The sequence below is a fragment of the Rosa chinensis genome, chromosome 2 (assembly GCF_002994745.2).
Source record: "Rosa chinensis cultivar Old Blush chromosome 2, RchiOBHm-V2, whole genome shotgun sequence".
NCBI classification, from domain to species: domain Eukaryota; kingdom Viridiplantae; phylum Streptophyta; class Magnoliopsida; order Rosales; family Rosaceae; genus Rosa; species Rosa chinensis.
In genome coordinates, this window is record NC_037089.1 from 8,995,917 (window position 1) to 9,022,961 (window position 27,045).

The window sequence follows — 27,045 nt, forward strand, 5'->3', positions numbered from 1 at the left end:
AAGCACCCTATCTGGCTGAGGCAGGGGAGATGATTAGATAACGCTTATTTCTAGAGAGTAGTTGAAATGAACAATGAGGAGGAGGAGGAGGAGGCTAGGAATAGGAAGAATGGGGGAGAAGGAAGGTGGGTACGTACGTAATTGTTGGATTGCTTAGTTACTGATTTACCTTTCTGATTTAAGCTGTTTGTACATATGTAATGAAAGATAAAAACAAAGGGATGATTAAGTTTCAGGGCTTTTATGCTACCAGATTTCCGATATCCTTTTTTACGTATTTAATGATCCTTTTTATGTTCAATGGTTTTCAGTCTGCTTAATTATTATGCAAAACAAAAAGTAAATACAACTCTTCGATCATTGTCAGATTGTCACCCACCCTATTCATGTTAGTCGATCAGGAATTTCATTGTATAGTAAGAAATGGGGAGGTTAAAATTGCTTTGCCACTTCCATTTCCATATTATTATGTTGTGTTTGGTTCTCAACCCTTGTGTTTCATTCGCGGTACTCATTAATGTTATGTTATTTCACTAAAGCTCAGCAGTTCTGTTGATTTGTGCAGCCAAACTGGGCAAACGGGATGTGGTTCTTCATAATTTCCAAGTTGCTTAACAGGTTTAGTCAATCAATTTCATGAAAAGATTGATTGAAGCCCAAGTAAACTGACCTCAGTAGTTACACTGTGGAGGGATGTTTTGAGTTGTCAAATTGCTGAAATATCCCGCACCTACAAAAAAAGTGGCTTAGGTTTTGGGAAGGTTGTTTTGGTCAACAGGGAAGTGGTGAAGTTGAACTCCCCACTACTAGAGTCAATTACAACCGAAAAGCTATTTTCATGGCATTTTCAAAAATCAGTAACGTTATAGTCAACAGAAAAATTACCAAGGGTGAAACACAACGATAAAGGGTGAGTAATAAAGTAAAAAAATTGAGCTTTGGATTAGTAAAAGAGCGGTTTTTGTTCTAGTAATTGTGACTAATTGTTCTTCTGCTCACTACTTGCACACTGCTGCTGTAACCGTTGCTTATACTCTCTCGGCTTCTCTTCTGGGTTAGTCTCTCTCCCATTCTCACACACCATTCTTTCAGATTTAGTATATGCATATACAATCACTTAAGTTCAATGTGTGATATAGATGAGTGGTTTTACTGCTTTTCTCTCTCAGTAAAATCATGCATGGATCATGTTAATACCGTGGATCTGTTAATCCCTACTTGACTTTAGCTGCTATTAAGATTGTAAGAGGCTGGATATATATCTTACATTTTCCTCTGTCGTTAATTAATCTTGGTGAAATCGTCATAGATCTGTTTGATATGAAATTATGATTTGGGGTTATGTATTGCAGTTAAATTTAGGTTCTTTCAGTGATTTTAGAGGCTCTTTTACCTAATGAGTTATAAGATGACTTGTATTCCATGCATTCATGCCTTTGTATCATCTTTTAATCGAAGAAAGCTCTAAAAAGAAGTGTTGTAGTTTCTAATTCTTGTCAAAATCGCATTCTTTTGGTTTCTAGCTATCACTATCTGTAGCTGTTAGTTCCATTTCTTTACGCTTATTGTATCTCCAATTTTAATGAACTTTAATTTAGGTGAAGGCAGCATAAAATCAGCAGAGGGAGTTCTTCACAACCTCTGTTGTTGATGATGGACGAGATTCTTGATCATTTTTTCAGTTCCTCATCATGGACAGATGTGGATGTAAAGGAAAGATCATCTCTGGACTGTTACGAAAATCCACCAACAAACGAAATGTTTCTCAGTTCACTTGGAGTAATTGAAGATGACAGCAATAACTCTGCTACAAATCTGAGCAACTCAAACCACAGCATGGAGAGCATGGCTGCACAGTCTGCTAATTCATCTGTTGCTCATGATTTTGAGTCTGATGCACAAGACAATGGCAACAATTGCACCGCCAACTTCTCGATCAATGATCAAATGGGCCTGCAATATGATTTGGATGGTAACATGGCGAGATCAACATCTGTTTCGTCCCTAGAGCCACAAAATGTGGGAGGCAATTGTTGTGAACAGTCTGTCTTTCAGAGACTCAATGGAGATATTAAAACCCTTTCTCCAATTTCTCAGCTGTGGCCTCTTCAAGCTTATGAGGGTGTCTCTTCTCCTCTTTGTCCTCCTGGTATGGGACAACAGAAGCTGTGCAGCTTTGGTAGTAATGATATATATGAGTTATCTGATTTAGTCACCACAGAGGTATAATTGGTTTAGTCTCACTTGTCTTTGGTGGAATGTAATTTGCTTATTTTTTCTGGTGAGTAAATTGCTATCCTAATTTTTATTGTGGTGAAATATAGAAGGTAAGCCAGGAGATGGGAAATTATCCTTTGCCCTCTTTTGCTTCTGGGCCTCAGATTCCAATGGCAATGGCTGGATTGCAGTCTTTCCCACAGGTACTCATGCTTAGCTCCAATTTTCTGTTGAATTTGAAAGGTTGCTGTTTCTTGTGTGGTTTTGAAATATTCACAGATGATTGGTCATGAGGTTTTTATATTCGATCACTTGCAGACTACATCAACTAACCCCTCTGCTGAATGTACTGGACCTAGAAAGCCTCGTATGAGGGCACGCCGAGGCCAGGCAACTGATCCACACAGTATTGCTGAAAGGGTCAGTTATATTTCATTTGCAGATTTGATTCTTCACTGCATTGTCTGTTTGAAGACCTGAACCATTAAAATTTAGTCTTGAAAGAATAGACTAAAAAAACTCTTATCTTGTAAACACATTTGCAGCTTCGGAGAGAGAAAATTGCTGACAGAATGAAGAATCTGCAAGAACTTGTACCAAAGTCTAACAAGGTATGCTCTTCTTTTGTTTGTCTTCTCATCATTTCTTATACATATAGGTGTTTTAAGTTGGGATTTTAGCATTCGTGTTACTTCTTGTGTTTCTTTACACAAGTTGAATTGCAAAATCTTAAACATCACAAAGGTTGGCTCCAAATGTCTATATGTAATAAATAGTGGCTTCAATTTAAAAGCGCTGATCAATACAGTATGCATGATTTTTCAGACTGACAAGGCATCTATGCTTGATGAAATCATCGAGTATGTCAAGTTTCTTCAGCAACAACTCAAGGTAGGATGGAGAACTTTGCTATTTAGACTCCTTTCTTTAGAAATAGAGGTGGTCTTTGCAAGTGTGGAACTTGCTATATATATGGTGGGTTCATTTTCTCATTGAATGGGATTTGCACAAATGACAATAACAGGAACTGAGTTGTGAATCCTATTGCACTGCTTCCATAACTTGGTGCTTGATACAACAATTTGCAGGTTCTAAGCGCACGCAGATTGGGAGCTACAGGGGCAGTTATCTTGGATAATCAGGCTGAGGTACTTCCTTCTTGTAACTTGTACTTTCCTAAACCATCCTCTGAACTTCTGTTTAATATGTTTGGATGTTGATCCTGCATATTTCAGAGAGTAGAAAATTTTAAAATTTCGATAGGTAACAATAACACAAGTTGGACAGAGTCTATTTGATAATGTGATCCATGTTTCTTCACTTGATACTCTTACAGCTATGTTGCTTGATTAGTATCTTCTGACAAGTGAATTTATGTTAGGGGACCAATGGGATTTCACAGTCTCCATCACTTGGTCAAGTAGCTCATGACATTTCTTTCAATGAAATTGCTTTTGAACAAGTACTGAAACTGATGGAAACCGATGTAACCAAGGCAATGCATTATCTCCAAAGCAAAGGTCTCTGCATGATGCCAGTCGCTCTTGCCAATGCCATATTGGCCGAAAAGGAATCATCACCGGCTCCTGATTCTGCCGAGAATTTGAAAAACTCCGGTTTTACTGATGATGGTTTTGTTCACAACCCCAGCAGCAGCAGTAGCAGTAACAGCAACACCTTGCCTGGCACCGACAAAACGGCTGTCAATCCATGATGGTTATCATGGTCAACTTAAAACAGAAGAAATAATCAAGTGTATAACTTATGATGATCCTTATCTCTGGATTGGATCTTCATCTACCTTTGAGCAGAGTTGAACAAAAGTAGTTCGAGCTAGTTTTGGGATTAGTAGCAACTAGTAATTACATGATGAATTTGTTTCTATTTTGAATCGTTTTGTAGAGATTATTGATCATTTTTGGATTAACGAGAAGTCTCAATTCATGAAACAAATGCTTTTCTTCATCCCCTAATTCATATTTGACCATCTGAATTGACAAAGGTTCATGACTTCATGCTTGACGTCTAGAATATTATTTAGACTTTGCTAGCTGGATCAGAAAGTTCAGTCACGTGCCACGTGGCGCTGCTCACGTGTGCTTTTGACAAGCCTTTGCTGATTTTTTTTTTTATGACCAAAATCCCAATGTTAGGGATTCTTCATAGTTTATGGTTTAACTAATTGATTGGATTAATTTCATCTACATAATGTGCTTCAATTAAAAGAAGGAGAAGTATGGTATCAGTGTGGTGCATCTCAGCATGTAGTTGTGTGTTCTATAGCTTCTCTCGTCAAAACTCGTCTTGCCGTCAAAACTCAAGAGTACCTACTCGTTACTAAAAAAATAAAGCTCCTAAATTATAAAGCTTCAAACAAATTTAGGGAGGTGCATGATAGGCTGGATGATATTTCAGCTTGCTGTTTGAGACCCTACACCCTGATCATTTTGAAATTCAATAATGGAAGGATATAGTTTTGGTGCTCCTTCTCAAACTTTACACTTAACTTATTAGTTCAACTTTTAAAATATCTCAACACATAACATTTAATTTTATAACAAAATATATGACATATGATACATATAGATTGAAGACGATCTAAATACATCGAGATTTCATACTACATAAATTAATTTTGTCTAGTATTGTAATATGAAATTATTGAAATCTCATTTACTTAAAATGTCGTTTCATAGTATTGCAAAGCCTCAAAAAAAAAAAAAAACAATGATCAAAACGAGAAACAGAGGAAAAAGGTAGAAAATCAGTAATTGCAATACTGCATGCGAAATGCATTTAATTATTAGTCGGTGAATCACATTCTAGAGTTAAGATTTTTCAGAGGGAGCACCAAATTGTAGGATTACAGATTGCGGTTGACATTTCCTCTTTCTTTATCTCTTAAATTTTTATACCTTTATTTCCATTTTTGTGTGGTTTATATAGTTTCTTAGTATTCAGTACAAAAATGTATGAATTTTCTGGAAGTCGGTTTCAGATAACACACTTTGTTAATTGTTAACTTTGTTGTTATATGAAGTTATGAACTGAATTTCTCAAATTTGTTATGGAAAAAATGACATTTATAGCTACATATAAGACGGGCTTATATTCCTCTGCTGGGGTCCATCGGAGATTTTATGCTTCGATTGATTGATTAGGGTTTGTTGCAGAGAGAGAGAGAGAGGAAAGACTCTATCTTTCTGAGTTTTGAAGATTCAGCTCTGTAATTCTTGGCAATCCCAGTTGTAAAGTTTCGAGCTTTACAGGAAATTCGAGGTTTTTGGCACAATTGGAATTTGGGAGCTGCTTCCGTACTATTGAATTGGTAATGATCACTGTTTCTTTTTCTGGGTTTTGTTGGGTTATTTATTTAGTACTAGAAATGTAGCTGCTTTGTGGTTTTTTGAACTCCCAGTGTTGTTTCTGTATTATGGTTATGAGCTCATGTGGTTGTGAATCCAGTTATGACGGCATTTTTGTTTGAACACTTGAGAGTTTTTGATGAGATTCTGGGAATTGAGTTGGGGTAGATTGGTTGGTTTTAATTTCATGAAGTGATGGTGTTGTTGGGTTTTGCAGTTTCTCATTGAAAAGTTTGGGGTTTTGTTCCAGGTTGTTTAGTAGTGAATTGCTGCTTGTTTTGTGAGAGTGTCCGATGACCGTTTGGATGAGTGGGCTAAGTTGGGGAGCTGTCGATGGGCACCCCTGACAACAAATTGTCAGAGATAGTTGACATTTTCAAGTCTTGGATGCCCAGGAGAACCGAGCCAACCAATGTGTCCAGGGACTTTTGGATGCCCGATCACAGCTGTAGGGTATGCTACGACTGTGATTCCCAGTTCACAGTATTTAATCGAAGGCATCATTGCCGCCTTTGTGGCCGAGTTTTCTGCGCTAGGTGTACTGCAAACACTATTCCTGCCCCATCTGATGAGCCAAGAATTGGTAGGGAAGACGGGGAGAGGATTAGGGTCTGTAATTTTTGCTTCAAGCAATGGGAGCAAGGGATAGCAGCAGTTGATAATGGGCCCCCTGAACCTAGCCCTGGCCTCAGTCCATCACCATCTACAACAAGCTTGGTCAGTACCAACACAAGCTGCACCTACCACAGTAGCAGCAGCACTGTTGGTTCTACCCCTTATTCGACTGGACCTTACCAGCACGTGCCCTATAGTTCTGGTCTTAGCCCCAGACAATCTTGCCAAGATGATTCAGTTACTGGCCTGCAAGACAATGTAACATCTCAGAGGAGCATTAGTTCTGACGCTGCCATGGCAGAGTCGTCTCCCAACCAGTTTGGCTTTTGCATGGACAGGTATCTTTTCCTTTCTTTTTCACTTATGTTTTTATTTTTGTGTTTGTAAGATATTTGTAAAGCTAGAATAAAGGACATAAATTGGGGGTTCTAAGTGAATAATGAGTGTCCCTTTCTGTGAAATATCATTTGAGACACTCTCTCTCTGCAGTTAATAATCTATTTACTTTATTCGAAGAGAGTTGTTTCAAATGATATTGCTCTTGTTACGTATGAGACGCATACATGTTAGGTCATATGTATTTGTAAGAATCTTGCATGATTTTTCATTTTCATATTCTGATACTTATATATATGGTTATATAAAAGGAAATCCTTTTTTAATTGTACTTATCCTTTTATACCAGGAGTGATGATGAGGATGATGACTATGGTTATCATTCAGATTCAGAATCAAGACATTTCACCCATGCCAATGACTATTATGGTGCAATCAATAACGAGGAGTTTGATAGCGTGTATGAACCACAGAAGGTGCATTCTGATGGAGAAACCACAGATGCAAAAAGTTTGAGCTCCTTTTCACCTGAGAAGTTTGATACACAGAGTGTAGTGGGAACGAAACTTGGGGAAGAATCAGATTATCATATTAATTGTGATGAATGTGAAACTTCTCCATATGAGATGGAGACTACAAATGCAGAACCGGTGGATTTTGAGAATAATGGGCTACTTTGGCTCCCACCAGAACCTGAGGATGAAGAAGATGACAGAGAAGCTGCCTTATTTGAGGATGATGATGACGATGAGGGTGGTGATGGTGGTGGTGGTGGTGGTGGTGGTGCTACAGGGGAGTGGGGATATCTTCATTCTTCAAACAGTTTTGGTGGTGGGGAGTGTCGTACTAGGGAGAAGTCAATTGAGGAGCACAGGAAGGCCATGAAGAATGTGGTGGAAGGTCATTTTAGAGCTCTGGTATCTCAGCTCTTGCAGGTTGAAAACCTGCCTTCGATTGATGAAAATTACAAAGAGACTTGGTTAGACATAATTACGTCTTTGTCATGGGAAGCTGCCACACTTCTTAAGCCAGATACGAGCAAAGGGGGAGGAATGGATCCTGGGGGATATGTGAAGGTTAAATGCATAGCTTGTGGGAGTCGGAGCGAGAGGTATTATTGTTGGCCTATACTTGTGTATGCTTTAACTTTATAATTCAGCTTAAGACAGATCAACTTCAGAATAATTCATAGCACCTTTTAGTGTACATCTACGACTGTTGAAGCGACTACTTGATGGTTCTGTTGCTAGTAAATATTTTTTAGTTGTCTGTTAGGTCACATGTGTTGCTCAATAGGTCATGAAAGTAGTTTGATATTGCTACAGTTAACCATATCTCCTATTTGAATAAGTTCTTTCACAAGGACGGATAACATCTGAACTCTACAAAATATTGAAACTAAGAGAAAAAAGATGGTATTTTTCATTCTGTTATATATTTAGTTTTGTCCTTGGAAATGGATGGCATGTTTCCAGATCTGGTTGTGCGGAATGGACATTCCACATTCTTTCATGAATATCTTGTTACTTCAAGTTTCCCATCTGCTTCATTAAGTTTAAATGCTCTTTTTGCAAATTACTATTTACAAGACTTAGAAGGCTTTTTCATTTCGTTCTGTAGCATGGTGGTTAAAGGAGTTGTTTGCAAGAAAAACGTGGCTCATCGGCGAATGACTTCAAAGATAGAAAAACCGCGTTTCTTGATCCTTGGAGGAGCTTTGGAATATCAGCGTGTATCAAACCACTTGTCCAGTTTCGATACTTTGTTGCAGCAGGTTGTTTTTTTTTTACCTCTGTTAGCCATTTGTAAGTTAAAGCTCTGAATTTATAGGGTTTTGAAAAGGGATGGAGGGATGGAACCCTGAACATGTTTTATAGCTCACTTTTTTGGCCAGTCTCTGGGATGCTGTTTCTTCTTCTGAATAATTATAATTGTTTTTTCAGGAGATGGACCATCTGAAGATGGCAGTTGCTAAGATCGATGCACATCACCCTAATGTTTTATTGGTGGAGAAGTCTGTATCTCGGTATGCTCAAGATTACCTTCTTGCAAAAGACATATCACTCGTTCTGAATATTAAGAGGCCACTTTTGGAGCGAATATCTCGCTGCACTGGGGCACAAATTGTCCCTTCGATAGATCATCTTACATCACCAAAACTAGGGTATTGCGACATGTTCCATGTGGAGAAATTTGTTGAAGTGCATGGCAGTGCTGGACAAGGTGGGAAGAAATTAACAAAGACTCTGATGTTCTTTGAAGGTTGTCCAAAGCCATTGGGTGTTACTGTAAGTCCTGAATATATACACATCACACACGGACACTGAGTTTCAAATTATGCTGTATTGAAGCTTCAATTTTTGGGCATTGTCTGGAACTTATTGTTGTCGTGTGTGTACCTTAAACGTGTAGGCTAGGGCTTATTGTTATTATTATTTTCACTCTAGTTATTTACTAGAAGTATAATATCTGGCTAATAGCACAAAGGATATAGCATAGAGCCAGGGGTTGCAATCAGTTTAGAGATCACTGATCAAGGATGTCATTTACTGTTATGAGCTTGAACCTGTGGTTTGGGGCCTGTTTCAACTTTTGGAGACTAACTGGCTTTGGTTCCTTTTGCTTGCTTTTTATTTTTTATTTTTATTTTTTTAAAAGAAAATAATACAAAAAGAATTAGTGAAAAGAGTTGAGAATATCTATTGCTTTACTTTGTTTCAGATATTGCTGAAGGGTGCCAATGGGGATGAGTTAAAAAAGGTGAAACATGTTGTGCAGTATGGAGTTTTTGCAGCTTATCACTTGGCTTTGGAGACCTCATTTTTAGCTGATGAAGGAGCTTCCCTTCCAGAACTTCCTCTGAAGTCTGTGGTAACTGTATTGCCTGATAAACCGTCGAGTATTGACAGGTCCATTTCCACCATACCTGGTTTTAGTGTACCAGCAGCTGGCAAGCCTCAGAGTTCCAATGCTAGCAGTGAACTGCAGAACTCAAATAAAGGCCTCATTTCAGAGAGTGGCTCATTTGCCCAAGTTGCCTCCATTTTAAAGAACGAAGGCACCAATTTGGTCTGCTTACCTAAAGCTCCGTGTTCTCAACCTTGCCCCATAAAACATACCCCGAGTCCTATAGAATATACATCTTCTTTCACTTCCTTGTCTCCCCCAGGACAGGATACGACAGACTCCTGCCATAAAGAGCTTTCTTCAATTTGTGGCTCTGAGGACAACAAGGATGTAAGTTCTAAAGAATCTTGTCCAGCCAAAACAGCCAAGGCAGGCGAAGCTTTAGTTCACGATAGTTTAATCTCTAATTCTTTTAGCACCTCAGAGGCAGTTGGACATGGTGGTGGAATTGGCAATGCTGATGGCATTGCTTTAGCTGCATATCTCAGAGAGACTCCAGAGCTTCCATCCATAAAATATCATACTGATAATCAGAATGAGGAGGTGGGATCTTCAAAAGAAGAGTTTCCCCCCTCACCTTCAGACCACCAGAGCATTTTGGTTTCCCTATCAACACGTTGTGTGTGGAAAGGAACTGTATGTGAACGAGCCCATCTTTTTCGAATCAAATACTATGGAAGCTTTGATAAGCCTCTGGGGAGGTTTTTACGAGACCATCTTTTTGATCAGGTATTTATCATATCTTGACAATTACCTTTTCTTGTTGCTAGTTATTTTTAATCAAAAATAATTTAAATTAACAAACTCATAAGCGCATGTTCATGTGGGATAATCTGCTTGTTGATTTAGGGTTACCTCTGTCGTTCATGTGGGATGCCCTCAGAAGCGCATATTCATTGTTATACTCATAGACAAGGAAGCCTTACAATATCTGTTAAGAAACTCCCAGAGAAATTCCTGCCAGGGGAAAAGGAAGGAAAAATATGGATGTGGCATAGGTGCTTGAGATGTCCTCGGACCAGTGGCTTCCCTCCAGCCACTCGTAGAGTTGTAATGTCAGATGCTGCTTGGGGTTTATCTTTTGGGAAATTTCTGGAATTGAGCTTTTCAAATCATGCAGCTGCAAACAGAGTTGCAAGCTGTGGTCATTCCCTGCACAGAGATTGTCTTCGGTTTTATGGGTATTGTTTTTTTCTTTTTTTCCCTTACTAAGTTGAGAACTGTTAAACTTACCAAGCAGCAATACACCCAACCGAAGGAAAAAATTTTAGAAAATGATTTATTTTTTCCTAGGGGAACATACATGTACAATTTGGTTATGCTGGTTAAAGTTAGATAGGTATAGGTGAAATGCAGTCAGGATGGTCTCATGATGTCATCCGGTCAAGGTGGTTTAGCAGAGTTCAAGCCTTCTTGTCCCCATTTTAAGTTTACTTCTTTTAGCTTGAGTTTTTGAAATTTGAATTTCTGAGAAAAGAACCAGGTGAGTTTAGGTGAGAACCAAAGTATGATTCCTTGAGAATGTAGATAGGTCTTCGAAGTTTTCAAGTGCTAAGATTCAGCCAACATATTTTAATCTTTATATGCTCTTGCTTTTACATCTACAGGTTTGGGAGAATGGTTGCTTGCTTCCGCTATGCCTCAATTCATATTCACTCTGTTTGTCTGCCCCCACCAAAACTTGAATTTTACTATGATAATCAGGAATGGTTACAAAAAGAAGCTTACGAGGTGCAATTTTTGAATCTGAGTTAATACAGCAAGGGATTCTAAATTCTCATTGCTAATGAGATCATTAATCTTTTTAATAGGTGGGCAACCGGGCGGAGCTTCTATTTACTGAATTACATAGTGCTCTTCATCAGATTTTACAGAAGATAAAAGTTGCAGAGACACAGGATGGTGGTAAGAAAGCACCTGAATCGACTCATCAAATTGTAGAACTTGAAGGGATGCTTCAAAAGGAAAGGGAAGACTTTGAGGTAGTTTGCATGATTCCCACCCCCTTCTTCCCAAAGAACAATAGAAAAAAGAATAAAGAAGTTATAAATCTGAGCAAAGTTGTTTTTTGGGAAAAAAAAAAATGAAAGTGAGACGGTTTTTTTTTTTTTTTAGTACACAGTGAATCCACTCCCCCTTCCACACAAACAGGAAAAAAAAAAAAAAAAAGGTTATAAATTTGAGCAAAGTTGTTTCTGGGGAAATAAAAAATTGAGAGGAAATCTTGTTTAGTACACAGTGCATTCCCCATGACTACTTTAATGTCAATGGAAGCCATCAATTCAAAGCCCTATTGGCTGCGTTGCACAGGCATTGCATTATGTACTATACAAGACTATTGTCCAAATGATCCTGATTAAAACAAAGGAGCTGTTAATGCATTGCGTCTTTTTTTCATTCTTTCTTTTATTTTTCATCTCTTAGAGAAGGAATTTATTTAGTTTCATTATTTGGTTTCTCATTCATGACATGACATTTTTCAGAAATCATTACAAAAAGTGATAAAGGGGGAGGTGAAATCTGGCCAGCCTGCAATTGATATTCTTGAGATCAATAAATTGCGGAGGCAGTTACTCTTCCATTCTTATGTTTGGGACCAGCGCCTGATTCGTGCAGCCAGTCTAAGCAATAATAAATTTCAGGAAGGTTTAACCAGTTCCGTTACCAAACTCAAGGAGAAACCTATTGGCATGGAGAAGGTTGTCAAAACACCAGGAAGAAATTTCAGTAGTTGTACAGCTCTTCCCGGAATCAAGCCTGGTATAAATCTTAATCAAGGAGGAGATGCTGGCTACTTTAGCCAGATGGGAGGGGTTCAGAATAGAACTGAAATGGGTCTGGACACAGATCATGGGAATGAGACCTCTGCAAATGTCCTTGATAAATCTGATCCTTTGGAGTCTGAAAAAATTGTACAAATGGGTCTCTCGGAAGAGAATGAATGTTCGGCTGTGGAAAGTTTATCTGATACCCTTGATGCGGCTTGGACTGGTACAACCCACCCAACTAGTACAACATCTAGAGAGAATGGCTATTCACTTCCTCATCCAACCTTGGTAAAATCATCAACTGTGGTAAAAAATGTTGCATCCGCTGTGGAAAATGGTACTGTTGACCAAGGTGGGGTACAGGCAACTCGTTCTCTCATTTCTACATTTCCTGCTGTCACTAGTTCATTCAGTAAAAGTGCTTCCTTTAACACTCAAAAGCTATGTATTGGTGGTGAGCACAGTCCTGTCTATGTTGCACGGTTCCGGGAACTGGAACGGCATACTGGTGCCAGGTTGCTACTGCCGATTGGTGTTAATGATACAGTTATCCCTGTTTTTGATGATGAGCCCACTAGTGTTATTGCATATACCCTCGTCTCTCCTAATTATCATTTGCAGATTTCTGAGCCTGATAGATCAAAAGAAGCTATTGATTCTGCAGTCTCATTACCGCTTTTTGATTCAGCGAATCTTCTCTCACTGAATGCTTTTGATGAGTCAGTTTCTGAGACCTACAGAGGTCTTAGTTCTTCTGATGAGAGCATCTTATCCATGTCACATTCGCGGAGCTCTGAATCTCTTGTGTCAAAGGATATACATGCTAGAGTATCCTTTACAGATGAGGGGCCCCTCGGTAAGGTGAAGTATACAGTGACTTGTTACTACGCATCACAGTTTGAGGCATTAAGGAAGGCATGTTGCCCTTCTGAATTAGATTTTGTGCGGTCTCTTAGCCGCTGTAAGAAGTGGGGTGCCCAGGGTGGAAAGAGCAACGTTTTCTTTGCTAAAACCTTGGATGATCGGTTTATCATCAAACAAGTCACAAAGACGGAGCTGGAGTCATTTATCAAGTTTGCACCAGCTTATTTCAAATATTTGTCTGATTCAATCAGTACTAGAAGCCCAACTTGCCTAGCAAAGATCCTGGGTATCTATCAGGTATTCTTGGTTGCTTTTTCTTATTATGCTTGAAAACTTTTGCTATATCTCTGTCTACCCTTAAGCCACTTTTAGGATTCTTTGTACAACTTCGTAATTTCCCTTTTCTCTCTCTTTCCTTGAAGGTTTCATCAAAGCATGGAAAAGCAGGGAAAGAGACAAAGATGGATGTCTTAGTAATGGAGAATCTATTATTTAGACGGAATGTCTCACGGCTCTATGACCTGAAAGGATCTTCTCGATCACGTTATAATCCAGACACAAGTGGAAGCAATAAAGTGCTACTGGACCAGAATCTGATTGAAGCAATGCCTACTTCTCCAATTTTTTTGGGGAACAGGGCAAAGCGGCTATTGGAGAGAGCTGTCTGGAATGATACTGCATTCCTTGCTGTAAGTTGGTTTTGACTGCTTATTGTATTGAAGGCTTAGGAGCTATTTTGCTTATTCTCATGGCTTCTATTTATTGCTAATATTTTGTCACGCATTATGCTACAGTCAATCGATGTGATGGACTACTCATTACTGGTTGGAGTGGATGAGGAAAAGCACGAGCTAGTTTTGGGGATCATTGATTTCATGAGGCAATATACATGGGACAAGCACCTTGAAACTTGGGTGAAGGCCTCAGGCATCCTCGGAGGACCGAAGAATACATCTCCAACCGTGATTTCACCCCAGCAGTATAAGAAACGTTTCAGGAAAGCCATGGCCACTTACTTTCTGATGCTTCCCGATCAGTGGTCTCCTGAGGCGATTGTCCCAAGTGGGTCGCAATCTGACCATTTTGAAGAAACTTCCCAAGCTCAATCTGAAGCCTTGTAATTGAGAATTCAACAAGTCTTACCTGTATATATGAAAATGTAAGCGATCCTACTTTTGATCTCAGATATAAAGTTGACATGCCTCGTCTCTGTAAGCCAAATTTTTTTTCATGTCAAATATCTTTTCAATTACAGTTTTAACCTTTTTGCGGAGTACTAGCAACACACTTGCACACAGGCAAACATTTCCAAGCCATCGCCCATAAAGATGAAGAACACAGTGGCATGATTACAGCAGCCAGCCAATTCGAACCAAAATTGCCTTGCAAAATGATAGAAAACCAGACGAATAGAAAAGCCAATCGCAGTCCATATCAAAAATAAGAGTTTAATAAAAACATATACGATAAAGACGAAGGATTTTGAAATGAATAATAAACGGATAGATGACTAGCAACTTGATAAATCCACATTGTTTCTGATAATTTGGTAACCAGTTCAATGGAAAAGGGACATACAGGAAGAACACCTAGCTTCCAACCAAACCTTCTTCCCATTCCTCTTTATTGATTGCCAATTCTGATCCGTTAATATAGTACGGTCTAGAATCGATTATTTAGGACAAGTTCAAGAGCATCACCAGCTAGCAATTTTATATGCCAACTAGCTTGAATCATATCAGTCAATTAGGACTTGATGCGCACAAGTTCAAGAGCATCACCATCTCGCAAATGTTTGGAGAGCCTGATCATTCTGAATTCTTCATAAGTGAAAGGGACATAGAGACGTGGGTGCTCCGAATCAACAAATTCCAGAGGGGCTTCCACTGCTTCCTCCTTTGGTCCCAACAGAAGAAAAGCAATGGAGACTCGAACGCTGCCCTCCTTGCATTGCACTCTGTGCCTCCCATTGCACAGCCTTCCATTGCTCCATGCCTTAATGTAAATACCAACAGCAACAACAATAACAAGATGGATGTAAGAAACAGAATTTTGGGCAATTTACCTACCCTAATAAAAAGCAAATTAGCAAAAGTTACTAAGACCATAATTCATTATTTTATTTTATTTTATAAATAACTCATAACATAATTTATGTTTACCAATTTACCTACCTTAGCAGTGTCTCCAACATTGACAACGAAAGTGCCTGGACAAGGATCAACTGGTACCAAAGCACCAGACTGCCTGTCCATCACTTCCAGACCACCAACACTTTCATCATCTTGAAGAATGGTCAGAAATCCCGAATCGGTGTGTAGCTCAAGTCCGGGAGATCCCACGGATTCGGAAGTGAAGTTGTACTTGTTAAACCTAAACTGGCACAGCCATTCCTTCAGAAAATCACTCTGCAGCTCAAAACTCTGTGCCAACTTATCCCCTAAATCCATCATCTGCTCATAAACTGCTTCCGCATACTTCTCTATTACCTCTCTGCTCATTCAATAAAATTAAGATACCAACTTCAGCAAACACTTTAATAAATACTTTATTTATTTATTTTTTTAGTGGGTGCTCTAACCATTGAGCTAACACCACTTCGTCACATTAAGATACCAACTTCAGCATCACTTTAATAAATACTTAAATAGACCATGCTCATATATTTCACATGTTATGTTATGTTATGTTATGTTCTCAGACCGATTGTACATTAACGAATGAATCCGATCACATACTAATTATATAATGTATCTATCAATTCAGTTACTGAAGAGCAGAGGCTAGATTATCATCAAAATATGAACAATTAATAATTAAGTAGAAATTAATGGTGGAGTTGGCAAAGCAGCCATAGCTAACCTCTGGTAGGAAGAAGCACCCAACTGAGAGCAAAAGGTGTGCACAGTCTCAGATGATCCCAAGTAACAGAGACCCAAACCCTCATTGAGAGGGTTGACCTTGCTGGGTGCGACGTAGCCACTGCCATATATGACATCAGTGTTGTTCTTCTTGATCTCCGTGGGCAGATCAAGAAGAGATCTGACCACCTTCTTCATCTCTGACATGAGAGACAATGGGATCTTGTGGTTGACTAGCCTGAAGCAACCCCATTGCTCTGATGCTTCCCTCAGCCTCTTGTACCCTTCAGGATCTGGAAACTGATTCAGATCAATCACCGGAAAAGCCATTTCTGAGTTTGTTTCTTGCTTGGTTTTCTCTGGGTACGTATCACCTTAATGTTGGATAGTTCAATTTATAGGAGTCTGTCCTTGCTAAATTCCATAATAGGACCGTCTGGCATGGAATGCATGCACCCGTCTTGCATAACGTACGTTTCCATGATGGGACCGTCCATCTGGAATGCATGCACCGCCGCAGGTATAACTTACGTTCCATAATGCATGGGACCGTCCATCTGGAATGCATGCACCGCCGCAGGCATAACGGCTCCGTCGGTGGGGTCTGCCTTTCTGGCGCACTTCGTACCTTGCGTACGTGTCGGTGTCGAATCGATTTCCTTCTTCGAACCGAAATTGGGAGTTGTTGAATCTAGCGAAACCTAACCCAATCTCCATATCGATCTGATGAGAGAGTTTATCTAAAGGTGGTGGTGGGTCGAAAACGGCGGAGAAGATTCGGATCTTATGTTCAACTACTAGTCTACTACATCTTTTGCAATTGGATCAAACTGGCTGGTAATCTGGGTTGTCATTGTTGTTGTAGATTGGTTCGCATCAGTGAATCAAAGTGAAACATTGAAATTTTGCATTTAGCATTCTGTATTTCACTGCTAATGTCGAGATTGGTTTATAAGTATACTCGGCGGTCCTTTTACCGAAACAGATGGATATATATTCAGTGCTTTAGGTTCAATCAAATCAAAATGTCATTTTGAGGTCTTGCATCCCCTGTTAAGTTCACAATGCTGTGGTCTTATCTTATATGCTATTGCATGTATGTTAGTGTAATACTAGTGTGTATCAAGTATATATGGTTGTTTCAATCTTTCAAGTTTGAATGTGTGCAGTTTGGATGTAGATGTCAAATTTGCACTACTTTTAATTTACAGTGTTAATTAAGGTGGTGATGTATAGTGTTATTGTGACACAGAAAAATGGTTACCCCTGAACCGAAGGTTAAACGTAGAAGGTTGATGCAGGATAATCTGGTCCGTATACTAATTAAGGTTGATGCCGGATAATCTGACTTGTGTATGTTTCGATCTGTTTAGTGGATGATTGAAGTTAAAACCGATTTTGTGCATGTGAAAGCTGGTGATTCAGTCCCTATATACTCATGAGTTTGAAGTGAAGGTTGGTTGGAAGGGTGAAAGCTGTCATAGGACTTGGCAGTTGATGCATGAAAATCCGCTGCCCTGTTACCGTGTTCATTTTTTCCTCTTAGGAGTTAGGACCCTCCCCTGAGTGATTGATGGATTGTGCGGAGACCTAAATGTCCAAAACTTGAACATAGTGTGTGCATACTTCTTTTGGGCATCAGTACCTCAATCAATTGAAGGTTTTCTCACAAGGGCCAGATGCACAAGAAGAGAGGCAATTGAGGAAGTTTTGCGATACATCATGTGTAGGTCTTTGTTCATTTCAAGAAGGTTTGTAATACATCATGTACCTTGCGAACTAACTACTTTATATGTATTATGAATTATATGACTTTATATGTCATGAATGATTCATTGAGCTAGTTTTTCAATCTTCATACTGCTTGCACTAGTCGATTTTCCTTGGTATGAAAAGAAATTCCAAATCATTATTCTAGTTCTGCAACTGAAATTTAATGCTCACATCCAATTGTTGAAGCTTAAACTCTCAAGGTATGGGCAGAACAAAGTTTCATGGACTTGTCATTCATATAGCTAATGTGGGGCGGGATAGTGATCTAAAGCTTAATTGGCAGACCACCATGCCATGCAGTCTCTTGGTGGAAATAATATGGAGCTCAAGGAGGTGATGAGATTGAGATTGCATTGAATTCGATCATCTTAGTCATAAGAAATTAGAGTACAACAAGCTAAATGGAAAAGAAGCTTATTAGTGTCCATACTTGATCCTTGTTTTAAAGTCTTACAAATCTATTTACTTATTCTCAAGATGAAAAATGAAAATAAAAAATCAAAACTATGAACTAACTAATGTCATGACACAACCTTGTGGATAAAAAAAAAACAAAAATCTCCAATGATTTTTAGCATAATCTGTGGACTATTATTAACACATGATTTTTGACCAAAATCGCATGTTCTTATTTTTTCACCAAAATATTTTTAATCAAATAATGATGTTTAGACACTCAATGAACTTACAGAATTCAAATATTTATGACGTAAATTGTTTTTTTACAATTTTACAAAGTCAAAAAATAATAAAATTCATTAAAAAAACATTTATTCAAGATTTTGATATTCTGTCAATGGGAACACGTGATTATTACTAATAACAAATGCTGAGGCTATGATGCAAGAGAATTTTAGGAAAAAATAGAATTGAATATTAACAAGGTTTAACATAATTTTTTGTTGTCAAAATGAAAAATAAAAATAAAAAATATGTTCATTTAATATATCAATTCTAATCTTAAGAATCTTGAGAAGAAAAATGTCATAGAAAAAAAAATAGTAATTGAATGATTCAATGGCTTTCAAAAAACCCTACAGTAGAGTATCAAGTTGTGCTTGTAGGTCTTGAATAGACGGCATCTTTATCATTCCTTGTAGTTCGTCAAGTGAATACTCAGCCTTTAGCAGGGACTGTACTTGTATATGGGCTTCCACAATATTTGTCCTGAACAAAAAAGGGAAAAAAGACGTTAAGATTGTATATTGATAACCAGAAAACTGCATTTTGTACATGCAAATTTGTACTTACTGTATTGGTTTGAATAGAATTGTCCGTGTTGATGAGTTCTGCAGATAAAGCTTCATTTTCCTCGTTACCATTGGCAACTCTTGGTGAATGGCAGTGGTTACCTGTTCCAGATATATGGTAGGGATCAGCTCATGTTACATTAGTTATGAGAATTCCGACATCTCAAACAACATCAATATTTTTTATGTGAAACAAGAAATATATAGCAGACAAACATCAGGTAGCCTCCACCAACACAGTAGTCCCCATAAGTAAAAGAAAAAGAGAGATTAATTTGAATGCACCTTTTGAACAAGTTCAGCTACTTTATCTAGAGTTGCAAAAGCTTGATCTTTGAGTGGTTTAGCCATAACCAACTCTACCTTTTGATTCTGGCTGCCTGACATTGCAACTTTCACAGCTGTGACCTATAGAAAAGCACAAGACCTTAAACTTCAGCGAACTTCTCAAATGGACATGTAGAAAATGCTTGTATGCTTGTATGATGCTGCCTTCATTCAAATGGAGGACAGGAGGTATCCCTCTCTCATCCCCTAAAACGAACGAACCAAAGTGAAGGCAGGATGTTATCCTAAGAACCCCAATATTATGCCATACGAGCATACAAATAAAGCATTCATTTGTATGCTTGTACAAAGGGTATTGGTCCAGTTGGAGGCACAGGGGTAGCCCTCTCTCATCCCAAAAGGCCACCCAACCAAGTGCAGGCAGGATTCATCCAAGGAACCTTCGGAGTTTACAAGTAAAATTTCTTTTTGAGAAGGGTTGGGAATTTACAAGTACATATTGCTAGCATGTTTAAATGAAATTGTTTTGAAGTTACAAGAAGCATTCAGATATAGGATCAAAGAGATGCAAGGTTCAAAGAAATGCAAGGTTAGATAAGTAGGATTCTAATGTTATAGTGCATGAATTCTTCTCATTTCTCCCACTGAGTTTAGACAATTTTGTTCTAAAATTTGTGGTTTAGTGTAAACCTGGTCTCAGTTTCTCCAAAATACATTACAAAGTTGTTCAGCCATCTTTTTGCATGGAAAAAAGACAAACCTTGGTAACAAATGAAAGCATAGGATCCACAACTAGCTTAGTGACCGACATAATGAACTCCTCACAAGTGGCTTTTAGGCTTTTCTCCAGTTCCTGCAAGTAAATAGAGATGAATTGAAGTACTAGCCAATCAGGTTAAATTTATAAAACCCTTGCCAAAAAAATAAATCAAAGTGACAGTAAAATAAGCAAAACCTTGCTCTCATATCCTAATATCTAATAGAAAAGGTTGGCACTGTAATTATAATTATCAAACATAACATAAGGCGAAGGGGCATATAAATGTTGCCAAAGTATATGCTGTATTGCAAATTCTTGACTAAAAAGGCAAACTGACATACCTTCTTGGCATCTATTTGACTTTCCAAAACACGGGGAGATAAGGTTCTTGCCAGCGAAGTTGTCCTGGACCAGTCAAATAGAGAGGCTTGACCTCTAAGAATCCGCCGTAGATGCTCCTGGAGGATGAGATACAAAAGTAATTAAGATTTCCATTACATCATTGCATTTAAGACCGGGAGGATATACATTGATAAAAAAAATTTAGTTCATATGTATGGTACAGGTTTCCATTTGATTCTTTTTGATAGTGCAAAAAATTTATAATTAAAATAGTTTAAGTAGATTCAGAACAATTAACGCTCAAGAATTCTAGAACAACTAACCAGCAAGTGCGAGAAATCAAGCTCCTTGTGTGTAACAGAAAACTCAATATCGAAAGGTGCAATCTGGGAAGACAAAATACATGTGTTATAATAAGTAATTTAATCATATAACTGCCTTGGTATATACAGCAGCAGAGAGGATGGATAACCTTCTCCCTTAAGATAAGAAGATGCTTTATGAGGAAGAGCTGACCATCCATTGGTGATGATCTCTTTGCAATGAGTTTACTAGCTTTCTGGTAAAGGGGAACACAAAAACAAGGCACAAAAGACAGCCACATGTTACTGGCGGGTTACATAAAGGCTACTCTAACTAAATCCCAACATCCCCTTAAACAAGGATAAATATAATTATGCAGAGAATTTCATAAGAAATCCATATGACATTGTATATTTAACTACTCACCTGAATAGATATTGAACAAACTTCGACAACTTCCTGATAGAAGAAAAAAAAAATGTTGAACAAAATCTGTAAATAGCATTATTTAAGACAAGTTTAACATGGTGGCTGTGCAAAGGCTTCAATACCTGTGCTAAACCAGTGAAAACTTCAGGTTCTAAGCAGCGATACAGCTTTGACAGACAAGATAGTGTTTTCTCTAGAGGTGGATACCAGGTCTTAAAAACGAGGTTTTCATCATCCTGCAGTTTGAACGAAAAGCAACATATTAAGAAAAAAGAACGAAAGCATTAATGTAACTACTACATATGTGACAAAAGTGAGTAAATTAAAATCAGCCAGCTACAGAAGTGCAACCACTAGCCACCTACTACCATCAAATAAGTCATGAAGTAACGAGAAATGACATGTCCGGAATTATGTAACAATCATGGGCAAAAATGTCCCTACTCCCTAGAGGTCCGCTACATAATTAACAGATATGCTGACTAAGAGATGAATAAAATATTTGGTTAATAATTGGTATCTCCAGGAGTCATTATGTGCCAATGTCTATAAGCCTATTAAATAGGGACTAGGAAAATCTGACACCAAGATACATCAGGTTTAGGGTTTATGTCAGGTGTTATAAAGATGAAAACTTACAGAAGTAGTTTCAAGTTCATCTGTCGCAGCTTTTTCCAGCTTTGCAGGGTAATCCAAATCTTCGTCCAAAGGTAAATAATTTGCTATCTGAAAAAGAAGCAAGAGAAAACTTAAAAAAGGAAAAAATAAAAGATAGTTTAACAGGAAACAAAGACAAAGACCTATACAATTTCCCTTATCCAAGACACGGCGGTCGAAAATTAAGTAAATGTGATTACTTAAAAAATAAAAAAGAGCTTTTTGCAATCTCATCTCTCATGACTAACTTTAAGGTACTTATAAACTGATTAATTAGAACCATAAAACAACAAAGACAAAAGACCATATAACAACAGGTTCCATTATTATTTAAACCAAATGATATCCGTTCATTTCACATTCTAAATTATCAAATCCCATTATCCACTTGCTTTCTCAGCATCGAGTGATACCCTCCAACGTTTCAATAAGGATGTCAAAGGTATAACACCTTTGAATAAAAGATATCCAAGAAGATTTATAAAATGAACTGAGATAGAACATTTAAAATAATATCAAAGAAACAATAGAAAACAATTCAATAATATGTTTACTTTACATGTTTGTGATACCATACAAAGTAACCACTTAAATTGGCATCTAAACTCAAGAAGAAATTTTTTTTTTAATGAGGATTACAAACCCTCGGAAATAAATACTCACCTCATCACGAATATGGGTTCGAGCACGGAAAGTCAACCTCTCATGAACATCAGCAAGAATTCTCTCCAGTGTAGGACGTAGGCCAGCTAATGATTCACTCCGCCGACTTAACTGTTCACCTAGGACTTCAACTTTCAATATATCAACAAGTTCGCAAAGAGAATCAATATTTGTTTCATGAATAAGCTTTGGCCGTAGTGTATCGTATAAATATGTAGACCTGCATGAAGTTATCACCATTAAGTTATTATATAGTTTAAACTGTGCATAACTAAACCAACCAACAACCTCCAATATGCTGTGTTATGTGGGTATTTGACAGAAAAATGGTACTCAAAGGTAGCCCCTTACCATAAGTACTGACATTACATCAATACTGATTATTCGCATGTCAAATAGTGGTTACAGAATTGTCATATTTTTCTTATGCTATAACCCAACTACTAATTGCCAATCTCTCAAGAAAGCAAAACAATAGACAAGAGAACGAAAAGTGAAAAAGGATAGGAGACCTACAGAGGATCTATCAATGGAGCCAAACTTGAAACATCCTCTGCGGAAGATGGGAAAAAGTGGTCAAAAAGTTGGTGCTCAAGCTGACAGACCTGCAATTAATACGGGTGTCAATTACAATTGAAACTTTATTTACATTCTGAAAAAAAAAATGGAATGAAGAAAAAGCACCTAGATATAATCAAAGAGAAAATAGAAAAGAAATTATAACAACAGAAGGAAAAATCCCATCAGCTGTGACCTGGAATCCCAACATTGCTGAATTGTGCCCAGTTTGACCTGATGGAATACTAAATATATCTATGTACCATAACTTTCAAATATGACAGTAATTAGCACGTCATACTACATCATACATCAGAGCTATGTTTGCTCTTCTGCAGTATTTAAACAGGATAGGGTTCATACCATGACATCTTCACATTATTGTTAAATAACAAATCCAAAACCATGCATTACCCTTCCATTTTTCTAAAGGAATATCTCTTCTATGAATATCCTTATAAATAACTATACAACACACACACACACACATAATATTACCTGCATTAGATATGCACATCCAGATCTAGTCAATGATGGCAATGCCTCTTTCTTGGCGAATTCAGATATTCTTTGATGTACTATACCTCTTACCTGGATGATACATATAAAAAGGTTTATGATAATTGTGAACTGACCATATCAAATGAAGAAATAAACTTGTATGGTAAACAACCAATCATCAGCTTACCAAGGAAAGGCGTTGTTCGCAGTATAGCTTGTGACATTCTGCAAGGATCTGAGTATATTCTTTCCTTGATGCTCTGCTTTCAATTTCCTCCAGCACTGGTTTAAGCTGCGGAGACCATAATTGTTACACATCGAGACTTAAAAGATTCTGTAAATTAAAGCACACAATTGCAATTCCATCAAATATTAGTGCACAAATGTTTGCTAGGTTGATCAAGCTATCAGCCTTTCACGCCGTGACCACTTAACTATAGTAATCACACTTTCAAAATAATAGATGATACAGCAGCATCACTGCAAGCCAATAAAGGCCACTATTACCTCACTTGCTGCTGCCTTGAAACGGACATATATAACAGATGCTTCTACACCCTCAGAAACAGAAGCTTTGCTGCCACCACTGCTTCCGATAGCTGCCTGTACCTGATGCAAAACAGTGGCCATAATACAAAGCCATACCATAAGTATTAATCCATGTAAACACGGAAGTTTACTATAGACAAACATTAACACAACAATTCAATTCAACAATAAGACTTTACCTGAGAAGAAGCACCTTTAAGAATTGCAAGTACATGTGAACGAATCATGCCCAAGGCTCGAGACTGTCCAAAACACATGAATTATATATCACCGAGAGCCAAAAATACCACGACAATAATTCTCCATGCTGTACCATTCACTTAATCAATGATCTGAAAATCATACCTGCAGTTGGCGAAATTTGAGTAGGTAAACACTGGATTCGGCATATTGCGGATTGCTTTCAACATACCTAAAATGGACAGAAATCAGTTGAAAACAACAAGTTCCAATCTCAATAGATCATTTTTATTACTGCTCACTGTTTCCTGGCATCGATGCACACGGAAAGATTTTAACATAGTAGTGTCTGAAGCATAGAACTGCATGGAATAATAACAATGTTGAAGGTATGCGACTTACGATATGCAATCATCAAGTCGTTTGAGCAGAGGGAGAAAGTTCTCATTTAGAACATTCATGTTTGGAGAATAAAAATTTGTAGCAATCTGCACACAGTTGAACATTTAAACATGAACTCTGTTGATTAACATATATATATATATATATATATGTGTGTGTGTGTGTGTGTGTGTACGTATACGTATATGTATATATTTACATGGTCAACTCTGTGCACAACATTACATGAAAACACCGCACATCATGTTATTTTCTCACACGTACAAACAAAGCAAAAAAGAAAGATTGCAATCATTAAACCAGACAAGAAGAAAGAGACAGGATGCTTGGCACAAATCTTCAATATATTTAATTCCCTTTATATTGTAACAACCCTATAAGGCCACAAGTTATGCCCGAAAAGGAAAGTGACACTAAGGAGAAACTGACATATACAGATTTGTGAAAACTGTAAAGCTTCAATGAATGATAAAATCAAATTGTTAAACCAAAAACAAAAGAATATCCATGCATCACCACAAACATTATGAAAATTCCTAATTATATCCAAAAAAAAAAAAAATCACAGCTCCTATCACAAATGTTAACTAAGTAACCACTGTTTCTGAAGAACCAAATATTTATATGAGTTTTATACTTTTAAACAGTAAATTTGAAGGGCAAGTAGAAGAGACTTCTGTCAATGACAGAAGAAACAGAAACATTCGATACATCATGACTAAAATCAACCAAATCCATCAATAAGAAACAGATAGTAACTTCAAACTTTCATCTTTCTCTAAATTATTGGCAGTTCCTACCATCCACTGACCTTGTTGCAAAGGTACAAATACAAGGTTCACAAACTAAGAAGAATCTAGGGGAACAAGTTAAAGACAAGCATAAACGTATATAGAACAAACTATATCTCTAGGTAAGGTAGCATTCAAACCTTACATTCTCCAATTCATCAAAGTAGTTGAGCTTACTGCGGAGTGCTTCTGAAAATTCAATCAGTCGTTGCTTTTCTATCAACTACAAAACAAGACGAGTACAGATCAAGGTCTAGACATTTCAACAGATCCTACAAAGATATGCTACATAAATCATCGTTCAGCCATATCACAATTTCAAATAGGTCAAGTGAAACTCAAAAAAGAAAAAAATGGAAAATAAACCGCACCAGTCGGTCGCACGCATCATGAAGAGTTTTAGTCTTTGTTGCTACTGCCTGGTGCTGCAGTTGTAGTTCATTAAACAAGTCTAGAGTATCATCCACCTGCATACAAGGAAGCCCAGCAATGTCCATAAGCAAAACAATCTAAAATGAAAATGATCCCTCTCGAACTTCACAACAACAGAAGAGAATGAGAGACTACCTGCTGAAGGATACCATCACATATCTGTATGCGCTCCATCAATGTGTCTACATAGTGGCGATACTTCTCCTCTGTCTAAAACAAATCAAAAATCAGTGCATTGACCTCATTATCATGCTCCTTTTGTAGTACATTACTGCTTCACCGCAAGAATCAAGTACTAACCTCGGACTTCAAGGCCGATTCAAGATCCGTAAACCATTTGTAAAACTGTAGACACAAGAACAAATCACATTGCAGTCCAAAACCTCAACAGGACTGTCAAAAACTCAATGCGGATGACGAAAAGGTCACCTGATTCGTATTGACAAGAACGGCTTCCATAGCAGCAGAGTGTTCCAAGCCAAAAGAGCTGCCCTTGGTGGAGACTGACAGGCCATTCTGCTGCTCCGAGATTCGATCTTGCGCCTGAATTCCACAAAAGAAGTTCAATTTGGTGATTAAAACAGTGTTTATGAATCGAAGAGGCAGAGAAATGTAGCGTGATTTCTAACCAAATTGGGCGGGAACGGTCGCTCTGCGACGGCGTGGGAGAGGTTTGCAATGGCCGCTTGTTGCTGCTCCGTTAACGGCGCGTTCTGCAGAGTCAAGCGAACATATAGGACTACATCAAACTCATATCTAAAGGATTCGATCCGATCTGATCTGACACGGAGCTTGATAATTGTAATCGTAGCAAACGAATTGTACAAAACTCAGAGGGCATGAGAATTTGAATTTGGGGAAATGAGGTATTCCCAAATCGAAGATGAAGAGGAAGAGAAACCTGTTCCCAGTGAGATGCGAAGTTGTAGCCCTTGGAAATAGCTCCCGATCTCGGAACGCCGGGCTTACTCGCCATTGTTGGAGCTTCAAGCTTCTTCACCAAACTCTCACAATTCACAGCTCAGACTAGGCTTCTTTTGTACATTTTATGTTGCGGATGTGCTATTTCTGTTCTAGTGTCTTTTCCTCCGTTTTTTGGCCGAATGATACTCTTTTAGAGTTTTAGGCAATAGTATTTCTCTTTTTTTATTTTATGACCAAAAAACAAATTCTCTTTTGTTATTTTGTTAATTGTCGAAGAAAGGTCTCATCGACAAATGTGTTTTCTAGTTGG

The 27,045-nt window shown here is 37.9% G+C and overlaps 4 protein-coding genes across 4 annotated transcripts; 2 read left to right on the plus strand and 2 right to left on the minus strand.

Moving 5' to 3' along the window:
* Positions 1-900: 900 nt before the first annotated feature.
* Positions 901-4,322, plus strand: LOC112190304 (bHLH transcription factor RHL1). Its single transcript, XM_040515665.1, has 8 exons — positions 901-910; positions 1,605-2,223; positions 2,325-2,420; positions 2,536-2,637; positions 2,763-2,828; positions 3,043-3,108; positions 3,306-3,365; positions 3,599-4,322. The coding sequence occupies exons 2-8, from the start codon at positions 1,651-1,653 to the stop codon at positions 3,929-3,931; spliced, it is 1,296 nt and encodes a 431-aa protein (XP_040371599.1). The 5' UTR covers positions 901-910; positions 1,605-1,650; the 3' UTR covers positions 3,932-4,322.
* A 726-nt stretch (positions 4,323-5,048) lies between these two features.
* Positions 5,049-14,321, plus strand: LOC112189077 (1-phosphatidylinositol-3-phosphate 5-kinase FAB1A). Its single transcript, XM_024328348.2, has 12 exons — positions 5,049-5,545; positions 5,833-6,535; positions 6,883-7,644; positions 8,154-8,307; positions 8,477-8,821; positions 9,255-10,169; positions 10,290-10,621; positions 11,048-11,171; positions 11,252-11,422; positions 11,924-13,369; positions 13,495-13,761; positions 13,867-14,321. Exons 2-12 carry the CDS (start codon positions 5,916-5,918, stop codon positions 14,191-14,193), a joined length of 5,463 nt encoding a protein of 1,820 aa, XP_024184116.1. The 5' UTR covers positions 5,049-5,545; positions 5,833-5,915; the 3' UTR covers positions 14,194-14,321.
* An 88-nt stretch (positions 14,322-14,409) lies between these two features.
* On the minus strand, positions 14,410-16,315 carry LOC112189079 (2-oxoglutarate-dependent dioxygenase DAO). The gene is made up of 3 exons (XM_024328350.2): positions 15,935-16,315; positions 15,247-15,565; positions 14,410-15,067 (listed from the first exon to the last, which is right to left on the minus strand). Exons 1-3 carry the CDS (start codon positions 16,261-16,263, stop codon positions 14,819-14,821), a joined length of 897 nt encoding a protein of 298 aa, XP_024184118.1. The 5' UTR covers positions 16,264-16,315; the 3' UTR covers positions 14,410-14,818.
* Positions 16,316-18,581: 2,266 nt separating this feature from the next.
* Positions 18,582-26,908, minus strand: LOC112188307 (conserved oligomeric Golgi complex subunit 3). Its single transcript, XM_024327404.2, has 25 exons — positions 26,713-26,908; positions 26,441-26,524; positions 26,241-26,354; positions 26,112-26,156; positions 25,947-26,021; positions 25,751-25,846; positions 25,525-25,602; positions 24,589-24,674; positions 24,352-24,418; positions 24,186-24,248; positions 23,965-24,066; positions 23,645-23,749; positions 23,455-23,547; positions 22,915-23,003; positions 22,399-22,618; positions 21,718-21,804; positions 21,201-21,314; positions 21,076-21,108; positions 20,819-20,905; positions 20,670-20,732; positions 20,346-20,462; positions 20,005-20,097; positions 19,242-19,364; positions 18,958-19,058; positions 18,582-18,873 (listed from the first exon to the last, which is right to left on the minus strand). Exons 1-25 carry the CDS (start codon positions 26,785-26,787, stop codon positions 18,741-18,743), a joined length of 2,343 nt encoding a protein of 780 aa, XP_024183172.1. The 5' UTR covers positions 26,788-26,908; the 3' UTR covers positions 18,582-18,740.
* Between the last annotated feature and the right edge of the window lie 137 nt (positions 26,909-27,045).

Coding starts and splice junctions, on each gene's coding strand:
- LOC112190304 (XM_040515665.1), top strand. CDS start 1,651: ATGATGGACGAGATTCTTGATCATTTTTTCAGTTCCTCATCATGGACA. Junction 2,638..2,762: donor CACACAGTATTGCTGAAAGG/GTCAGTTATATT, acceptor ACACATTTGCAG/CTTCGGAGAGAGAAAATTGC. Junction 3,109..3,305: donor TTCTTCAGCAACAACTCAAG/GTAGGATGGAGA, acceptor AACAATTTGCAG/GTTCTAAGCGCACGCAGATT.
- LOC112189077 (XM_024328348.2), top strand. CDS start 5,916: ATGGGCACCCCTGACAACAAATTGTCAGAGATAGTTGACATTTTCAAG. Junction 8,308..8,476: donor TCGATACTTTGTTGCAGCAG/GTTGTTTTTTTT, acceptor TTGTTTTTTCAG/GAGATGGACCATCTGAAGAT. Junction 11,423..11,923: donor AGGAAAGGGAAGACTTTGAG/GTAGTTTGCATG, acceptor GACATTTTTCAG/AAATCATTACAAAAAGTGAT.
- LOC112189079 (XM_024328350.2), bottom strand. CDS start 16,263: ATGGCTTTTCCGGTGATTGATCTGAATCAGTTTCCAGATCCTGAAGGG. Junction 15,566..15,934: donor GGTGCTTCTTCCTACCAGAG/GTTAGCTATGGC, acceptor TTGAATGAGCAG/AGAGGTAATAGAGAAGTATG. Junction 15,068..15,246: donor ATGTTGGAGACACTGCTAAG/GTAGGTAAATTG, acceptor ATTTACATTAAG/GCATGGAGCAATGGAAGGCT.
- LOC112188307 (XM_024327404.2), bottom strand. CDS start 26,787: ATGGCGAGTAAGCCCGGCGTTCCGAGATCGGGAGCTATTTCCAAGGGC. Junction 26,355..26,440: donor GACCGTTCCCGCCCAATTTG/GTTAGAAATCAC, acceptor TGTGGAATTCAG/GCGCAAGATCGAATCTCGGA. Junction 19,059..19,241: donor TAGCTGAACTTGTTCAAAAG/GTGCATTCAAAT, acceptor TATCTGGAACAG/GTAACCACTGCCATTCACCA.